We start from the raw sequence: 9,019 nt of genomic DNA, 5'->3' as shown, positions 1-9,019 counted from the left end.
ATTTTTGAAAAGCTTAAAATATAATTTTTTACGAATTTGACAAAAGATGACAAACTTTTAATAAAGTTAGAAAAATGCCATTACAAAGGTAAAAACAAAATTCCACTGTAAATCACTTTAAGGAGTCAAATATCACCTTGTAATGGGAAGGCTAATGTTTGATCAAATTTTGGATTATTGATTAGAAGGTGCTCCAAAAATTTTGAACGTGCTCCTAAATTTTTTAAGTTAGGAGCACAAGTGCTCCTAAAAAGAAAAGTTAGCATAGAGCCCTGGGAGGTAATTCTGACTTTGCTATGACAATCTGCCGCTTCTGAATCAGCTACTGTTTTGTTATTAGTTTAAGTATTTGCTATTGACTGTTCAAATGCAGAGTTTTGCGCATCGTGTGTGTGTGTGTGTGTGTGTGTGTGAGCGAGAGAGAGAGAGCGAGAGAGAGAGAGAGCGAGAGAGACAGGGTCACATCACAGTGGCGTCAGCTGACTTAACCGTGGCTTGTGTACTGCAAACACATACCAGCTTCATCACTGTGTCTGTCACACGACTCTGTTTCCCTTTCGGGCTTGAACTGATGGTAAAACTAATTACATTATTTACTGTCTTTACATTTATTTTGAAAGATGAAGCTCGCGATTATGGTAAGGGGCGTTACATTTCCGACGAGTGCTTGCGGTGTTCAGCCAATCACAATGCACTGGGTCAGCTGGCCAATCAGAGCAGACTGCGCTTGTCGGAAGGCGGGGCTTTGTAGAAAACGAAGCGTTTGAGAGAGGCGGGGCACAGAGGACCTACAATAATGTACAGTATTTGAAAAATAATGTGTTTTTTGAACATTAAAGCATGTCAACATATTCTGTTACACCAAATAATGATCTTTAAAAAAGCATCAAATGACCCCTTTAATATGGTTATTATTGGGGCTCATCTGGGGTGTATTCTAGAAAGCAGGTTTAATTTACCATCTGCTAAACCCTAAACTCTCGGTTGATTAACCCAAACCTTGCTTACTTGAGGTAGGTTGGTTCCAAAAACACGTCCGGAAGTAAGTTCGTTCAACTCAAGAGTATGTTCCTGGTTAAGACTCAAGACATTCTCAACAAAGCAATGAATCGACGAGTAACTATGGAAACGGACGCTAAGAAAAAGCGTGCCATGCTGGTCATTTGCATACTTGGTTCATATCGCCATCTAACTGGTGGTTGTGCAATAATTTTCCGTTTAATCTTTAATCCTTGAGAATAAGAATTATGTTTGTTTGATGCAAATTATATAAATCGTCATATAAGATATGTTTTTATTATTGAAATACATATAGAAAATGCAGATCCATAATGAGCGAGATGATATAATATAAAATGAAATAAATGTAAGATAATAAATACATTATCTGTGACGAGTCGGCTGCCTCCCCCCTAATTATCAGCATCACCCCGTCGCTTAATCGCCGGCCTTCGCCAGGCCCCCGACAGGAGTGGGTGTGTGAGAGAGGAGGGGCACAGAATCATCCAGGTCTGGCGGCGTGTGATGAGGCACACCTAAAGTGAATGGAGCCCCATCACCGCCGCTGTTAAATGCCGAGTGTGCCTCTCCTCGGGAGACCGGTCTCTTCCCCGTGCATGCATGCTGGTGTCCTCGTGGGTCCAGGAAGGGTGCATAGGGGGACTCCCTCGCTGCCAGACCCGCAGTCTGGTCGAGAACCGCACCCGTTATACGGCCGACGGGCCAGGATGCCGGGCCGTTTATCCCCGGGAAGCGCCGTGGCCAAGGAGGACGAAGCCGCTCAGAAGAAGCCGCCGCTGTAAAAAAAATAAATATGTCCACAACCCTCATCCTAATTAGGCCCTGACACCTGGAGAGGAAGAGGCTCTCCTTTCCTTTATATTCTGGATGGCAGACCATGGCTTCCCAGTGACAAGATCCCTTGTCAAAGTTCTGGCTGTTGGGATCATTAAAGAGAGTGGCAGAACCAAGACCACCACCGTAAATCTAGAGAAGGGGCCAAGTGATGTGTGGTGGTCCAGGTTCAAGGCCCGCCATCCAGAATTGGCCTCAAGCACGGCAGATTCCCTGGACAGATCCAGAGTCCATGGTGCTACACCGGAGGCCATTGAGGCATTCTTCAAATTATACGAGGCCCTTTATGTGCAGCACAAGCTGGAGAACAAGCCACATCTCCTCTATAATTGTGATGAGACTGGCTTTGGAGACAAGCCTCGGTCCAGGGAGAAGGTCCTGTGCCAGACTGGAAGGAAGCATGTCTATCAACAGCATCAGACAACCAGGGAGCACATCACGGTCCACTGCTGTGTGAATGCAGCCTGTGAAGCACAAGCTGGAGAACAAGCCACATCTCCTCTATAATTGTGATGAGACTGGCTTTGGAGACAAGCCTCGGTCCAGGGAGAAGGTCCTGTGCCAGACTGGAAGGAAGCATGTCTATCAACAGCAGCAGACGAACGGGGAGCACATCACGGTCCACTGCTGTGTGAATGCAGCCGGGGACAGCCTTCCACCCTTCAACATATTTACCTCCCAAGTGATGCCTATAGGCTGGATGGGGCCCCCCAACGCCCTCTATGGCATCCAAGAGAAAGGGTTACATGGACTCTGAGCTCTTCCTGACATGGCTCCACCATTTTATCAGATATGCTCCTGAGGAGAGACCACTAATTTTAATCATGGACCAACACGAGACACATGTCTCAAGAGACGTAATCATGTTCTGCAGAGAAAACAAGATTGAAATTCTCTGCCTACCTGCCCACACCACACACATACTTCAGCCCCTGGATATTGCGGTCTTCAACCCACTGAAGACCGCTTTCTCCACCATGGCTTCCAGGATGGGTCTGGTGCGAGGGGACATTGTTGAGGGGAAGAAGCAGTTTTCAGCTCTCCTCAAACACGTTTACCCCACTGCTGTCACAGCCCAAAACATCAAGGCCGGGTTCCGCAAGGCTGGCATCTATTCTCTGTCCAGAGCTGCTGTGGACACAACCCAGGTAATTGTGACATTAATACAATGATACTTCATCCTCTAAGCTACTTCCATTTCTTTTCAAGTGTGTTAATGAGTTTTACATGCGTTTTATTTTCTTAGGTGGTGAGAGTGCTCCCATCTGCAGATGGAAGTGACGCCACACCATCCAGCCCTGCTGGTGTAGTTCCAGAGAGTCTAACTAACGTCCTCATGAGTCCAGCCCTGGAGAAGAAGGGAGAAGGTGAGGCGTCGCATTCCGTTGCCAGCCCGTGTCGTCACCAGCGACAAGTACTTCGACCTGCTGGTAGAAAAAGAAACTCAGGAGAAAGAGAAGGAAGAAGAGAAGCCCAGGAGGTCAAAAGGCACAAGAATCCGGCACCTCCTCCTACTGAAGATTGAGAACACGGCGCTCTCTGCCATAGAGTGGTCCCACCTGGCTCAGGAGATGAGGCCATTGACGAATGGGTCCAGTGAGATCTGTGTCATTTGTGGTTCCACTTGGAGTGTGCAGAAGTGGAGGAAGTGCCAGACACTGACTGGCTTTGCCATAAATGTTGTCTGTCCACATAAAAACACACGGTACACACACAATGTAAATAGTGCACACAGAAAATGTTCATTTATAGTTATGGTATTTTTTTTAAATCAGTTTAGTTTTAAATGTAAATAGTTGTACACACACACCTGCATCCTGATAATTTTTGAAGTTTTCACATTGGTTGATCATTAAATATTTCGAATCCGTTCAAATTGTTTGCCCTTCTTTGTCTTCAGAAAGATATGGTAACGTTATTCACAAACGTTTCACATGATTCATGCTTAACCCACATGCCATAATCAATATCACGACACAATCAGGCCTAGCTCGCATGGAGCTTATTAAAACGGCAAATAACTTAAATTTTAAACAACTAAAAAGGTACTCGCCTTTCTTATTCAGTAATATGTTGTTTTCTTCAGTTAAAATAAATAGTTCAAAGTTGATCCGTTAAATGTCAATTTTTGTCGTTGAAATCAAAGTATGCGCTCTGTACGGAACACCGTTAACGCTTATCATCTTCCGTACACGTGCTGAGGAGCTACTTTTCCCCACTTTTCTCAAAAACTATTGGTCCAAAAGACATCAATCAAAGTGTGGACTGTGCAATGGGTATTCCCCCAGAGAATGATCACACAAACATGCTTGTCTGGCTTTCAACAACGGAAGAGTGGTCGCTGGCGTGCGGTGAAGGGCGAAAAGTAGGGATGTATCGATCCGAAGTATTGATATATCGATACTGCCGCGAGTATCGAAAGTATCGATACTCAAACAAAAAATATCGATATTAAGGTGTGTTTTATTTACCAGTGATTTTGTTTATTTAACAAAAAAATGCATACAATATGCATTTAATTGGACGAATAATCTATGTTAGCGAGTAATTGTGTAGGATATAACTATTTTCCTGCTCATCTGAACACGCGCAAATGTTGCAAGACAGAACCGATCAATCACAGAGAGCGTTTTCTGACGGCGCATTCAAACAGGGCTGCGTTTCCCAAAAGTATCATAAGAAAGCATTAAAGCTTTTGGGAACGGCAGCCCTGAACAATGCTTATCAGAGGACAGAAGGACAGAGTTATTTCACAATAAACAAACTGAAATCGTAACCAACATAGTTTGTGCGATTACAGTTATTTAAATTGAACGTTGAAAGATAATATCGATCATGTTCTATTCAGTAATGTTAATAGAAATCATACACTGTCAGAATAAAAAGGTTGCATTTTATGCATGCAGCAGCCTTTCAGTGTCAGTCCCTTATGAAAATGAACCATGGTTTTACTAAAGTGACCGTAGTTCAACTGTAGTATTTATAGATTTGCATCACGTGTAAACAAAAAACATATTTGAATCATGTGTAAACAAAAATATAACCGAATAAGTTACAATTAAGGCGTATTGAATGTTAAGTGGTTATCATTACCCATTTTTCTTAGTAATTTAATAAACTTCATAATTTAAAAGTTTAGTTCAGAAGTATCGGTATCGATATCGACGATACTGGCCTTTAAAAGTATCGGTATCGTATCGAACACTAAATAAGTGGGATCACCCATCCCTAGCGAAAAGTGTACGGAACATGGTTAGTCTACGTTACATTTGTTGGTTTTGTGTGATGGGATGGAGTGTCTTAGAGCCACAGAAAGACAAACGGGCCATCCATTTATTATGTCATTGTTTAATTATCTTCACAGATTACATTAAAGGACTCCAAACCTGTCATACTGTACCAGAATCCACATAACTCTCAGCTTGGCATCAGTGCAGTTCCTCACGTCGGATATAGTGAATCCATTTTTTACGTGTTTCCTTGTCCAAAGGGAAAGTATGGAAACTAACCACAGAATTACACCTTGAGGATGTGTCACATAATGGGACATATATTTATTTATTTTTGAATTATGAAAAATCTGCACCTATTCTGTGGATAATAAGATTTATTAAGCTCAAGCAGCAGAAGTTAAGTGACAGAGCGCAAATACTTCTGGCCCATTTTGGAGGGAACTAAATATGCAAGATGTCTCTGTTTATACCACAGGGTGTTCATCCTTTGCTGGGCTGTTTAAAAATAAAATGGGGGCCTAAATTAAGAGTATACCCACTTCTCCAGGAACCACTACACCACTGCTGACCTCAACCCGATTCTCATTCTCAACCAAAATGCAACGTCTGTTCGACGTCATGATTCGACGTGCTCGAGTGTCTGCTGCTGGCACTCTGGCTCCACAATCGTTGGATCATGATTATTTGTAATTAGGGATATAATATACAAGATTACTGTCTTAACAGCAGAGTTGTTGTTTTTATGCAGCAGCAGCAGGTCTGTGCATGCATGTATAAGATGTAAATCGTTTAAATTGACAAAAACATTTACTTTTACATACATTGAAATAACAGCACTGATTGCTGTTAGTGTTGTAAAAACGTGTTGTTTTTTTTACACTTCATGATTTACAAGTTTACTTACATTCTCGCAATGTGAAATATGTTATGTAGGTTACTTCAATACTGTTGTACTTTTTTATTTATCTCGAAACACCGGTTATTGGAGCAATTATTAAACAATTGAAAAGCCTATTATTTTCATCAATGCTTTTTATGTGTCAACACAGGATTGCTGCTAGTGTACCATGACACGTTGAATGATACAAAAATGTCAACTATTATTTGCATGTGTTTTATTCTAGGAACATGTCCATGCACTGCTGTAGCTTGAGGACTTTTATTTTGGTGTGGCGCTGTGAAGTCACAGGGCTGCGGCGCGCTGTTGTGATTCAGCTGAAGAACGGTTTGTGCTTTTAAGCATTTAAAGTGTTTAACTCAATGCATGTTTAACTAACATGTTTTAGCGTTACTTGTGTGAGTAAAGCGCATCCACACACGCGAGTTACAGAGAAGACGCGTCTCATTTCGCTCCTTTTATCGTGAATCAGTTTATAGTGAACGCGAGTTCAGTCACTGGTGAGTAGAGCTGCAGAAACTCGGCTCTTCAAAGCTTCGAGTGAATTGAACCGAACGCACCGCAAATGATTCAGTGATTCAAACCGCTCGGTTCACCGCGCACTGGCGACATCTGCTGCTCAAACCAACAACAAACACATGTAATGACAACTTTAACAAACCAACTGCAAATGTGTTTATTTAAAGTGGCAAATGCATTTTATAAATGCCTGATGTAAACCACAACTGTGCAGACTACTGAACATAGAGACGCACCAGATATTCGTTCAAATCTGATTTTGTGCTTATCCGGATGGAATGACTGACTGTGCACACTGTGCATATCCGCTTTGTGTGTCCATAAGCGCTCTTTCGTTTTACAGAATGTGCATTGCTTTCTATGGCAATGCCGTTGTGTTGTTATGCCTATGCAGCAATACAGGGGCCCGTTTCATAAAGCAAGTTGACCAGATAAGTAGGAGTGTGCGATATACATCGTCTGCGATAATATCGTAATTGTTGTATTAACGATGTGCGATTTGATATTATCGAGTATTTTGCAAAAACCATTCAAAACGCATCTACAGAGCGCACGCATGCATTACGTGAAGTCTAGACTAGTGCGTGTGCGTTCTTTCACTGCATGATTCAGGTTATTTAAATGCATTTAGAATGATCACAAATTCAAAATGTATATATTTATACCACTTCAGAGTGCCGTTTTTCTTCCAAAATTACCATGATTACAAATGTGACATTTAATTCAATAAACAGTAAGTTAATTAAGAGACGTACGTTTTAGACTCCATATTGCTTGTTTTTGCTCTGTTTCGCCAACAAAAATCATTCTGAATACAGCCACAGCGCTGTTTTGTGTCTCTGAGCGACATGACGGTGTTTCGTTCCCGAATGAATCAACCGTTTAACTGATTCGTTTCAATCGCAATGACTCACTTATTAACAGTGCTTTGCTGCCACCTACTGGCGGTTTTAATTTCACATTTCTGCGTTTTTCATGTTTCAAATCATTTCAAATATCAGTATGCAACATTTTATGTTTAATATATCAAAACATTATTTATGCATTTGTAATTGCAGGTTAAATGCATTCATGTCTTGCATTAAACAAAATCCATGTGTGCAAATGCATCTAAACGCCACTTCAGATGCAGCTTCTGTGTTGATTTAATTTGCTCGGTAACAGCCCGAATGTCTTATTATTCTAATTCCCTGATTAAATGTAAGAATTTGACTCAAAAGATAATAATCACTTCTAGAAAAAATGGCTTTATAAAGGTAAAAATGCCCATAAAATGCAAAAATCAGTTTAAACTTATTGGAAAAGATTAATTTCTATCAGTATGAACTGACCAGCACACAGAATATGAAGAATATTAAAAACATTAGGAGTCTGCTGTCTTCGGCAGTCCTTAAGGTACCAGCACAATAACACACTCAGCAAAATATCATCTAATTATCGTTATCGATAAAATCCCATAAAATATCGAGATATCATTTTTTTTGTCAATATCGCACACCCCTACAAATAAGCCAGGCTTATTTCAGTTAGTCTGATTTATTGTCACATGATTTGGTTTCAGAAAGCAAATTTACCATAGGCCCCAGGTTAGTTTCTCAGCGTAAGTTGCCACAGTGACTGAGCTTGAGCTGTTTCATAAAACAAGTTTACCAAATAAGACAGGTTTATTTCAGTTAGTCTGACTTATTTTGAACCAAATCAATTGACAATAAGTCAGTCTCACTGAATTAAGCCTGGCTTATTTGGTAAACTTGTTTGATGAAACAGGCCCCAGGTTAGTTTCTCAGCGTAAGTTGCCACAGTGACTGAGCTTGAGCTGTTTCATAAAACAAGTTTACCAAATAAGACAGGTTTATTTCAGTTAGTCTGACTTATTTTGAACCAAATCTAGTCTCAATAAGTCAGACTAACTGAATTAAGCCTGGCTTATTTGGTAAACTTGTTTGATGAAACAGGCCCCAGGTTAGTTTCTCAGCGTAAGTTGCCACAGTGACTGAGCTTGAGCTGTTTCATAAAACAAGTTTACCAAATAAGCCAGGCTTATTTCAGTTAGTCTGACTTATTGTCACAATATTGTCAATAAGCCTGGCTTGTTAGGTAAACTTGTTTTATGAAACAGCCCCCTGGTCCGGGGCAGGCTAACGGTCAGGTAACGCTGACCAATAGGAACACATTGATATTACCGCTGACTCCCGCGCATACAATTAGTTGACTTTATTATCGGTCCAAAAATAAAAGTACACAACTGAAATAAATAAAAATACAGGCTACAACCAACTGTATTTAATATATTGTGCCCGAAATTTAATGACTTTTCTTAAAGGGATGGGTTCATTGCGATTTCACCTTTTTAACGTTAGTTAGTGTGTAATGTTGCTGTTTGAGCATAAACAATATCTGCAAAGTTACGAAGCTGAAAGTTCAATGCAAATGGAGATATCGTCTTTTAAAATTCTGGTAGTGTAATGACTACAAAAACGGCTGGTAGGGACTACAACAAGTTACTTCCTGGGTT

The 9,019-nt window shown here is 40.9% G+C and overlaps 2 protein-coding genes across 2 annotated transcripts in view; both read left to right on the top strand.

The window, feature by feature from the left end:
• The first annotated feature begins 2,329 nt into the window (after positions 1 to 2,329).
• LOC107574354 (uncharacterized) lies at positions 2,330 to 3,390 on the top strand. The gene is made up of 2 exons (XM_016260795.1): positions 2,330 to 3,002; positions 3,101 to 3,390. The coding sequence occupies exons 1-2, from the start codon at positions 2,577 to 2,579 to the stop codon at positions 3,377 to 3,379; spliced, it is 705 nt and encodes a 234-aa protein (XP_016116281.1). The 5' UTR covers positions 2,330 to 2,576; the 3' UTR covers positions 3,380 to 3,390.
• A 2,855-nt stretch (positions 3,391 to 6,245) lies between these two features.
• The window catches only part of LOC107574351 (oocyte zinc finger protein XlCOF2-like), a 12,993-nt gene continuing 10,219 nt past the window's right edge, over positions 6,246 to 9,019 (top strand). Inside the window, exon 1 of the mRNA XM_016260790.1 lies at positions 6,246 to 6,312. The gene's annotated coding sequence lies outside the window, so the exon portion shown is untranslated. The remainder of the gene's footprint in view (positions 6,313 to 9,019) is intronic.

Source organism: Sinocyclocheilus grahami, unplaced genomic scaffold (assembly GCF_001515645.1).
Source record: "Sinocyclocheilus grahami isolate Dianchi unplaced genomic scaffold, SAMN03320097.WGS_v1.1 scaffold2191.1, whole genome shotgun sequence".
NCBI lineage: Eukaryota > Metazoa > Chordata > Actinopteri > Cypriniformes > Cyprinidae > Sinocyclocheilus > Sinocyclocheilus grahami.
The sequence above is the reverse complement of the archived record's forward strand: the minus strand, read 5'-3'. Positions and strand labels throughout refer to the sequence as shown.

Coding starts and splice junctions, on each gene's coding strand:
- LOC107574354 (XM_016260795.1), top strand. CDS start 2,577: ATGGCATCCAAGAGAAAGGGTTACATGGACTCTGAGCTCTTCCTGACA. Junction 3,003..3,100: donor CTGCTGTGGACACAACCCAG/GTAATTGTGACA, acceptor TTATTTTCTTAG/GTGGTGAGAGTGCTCCCATC.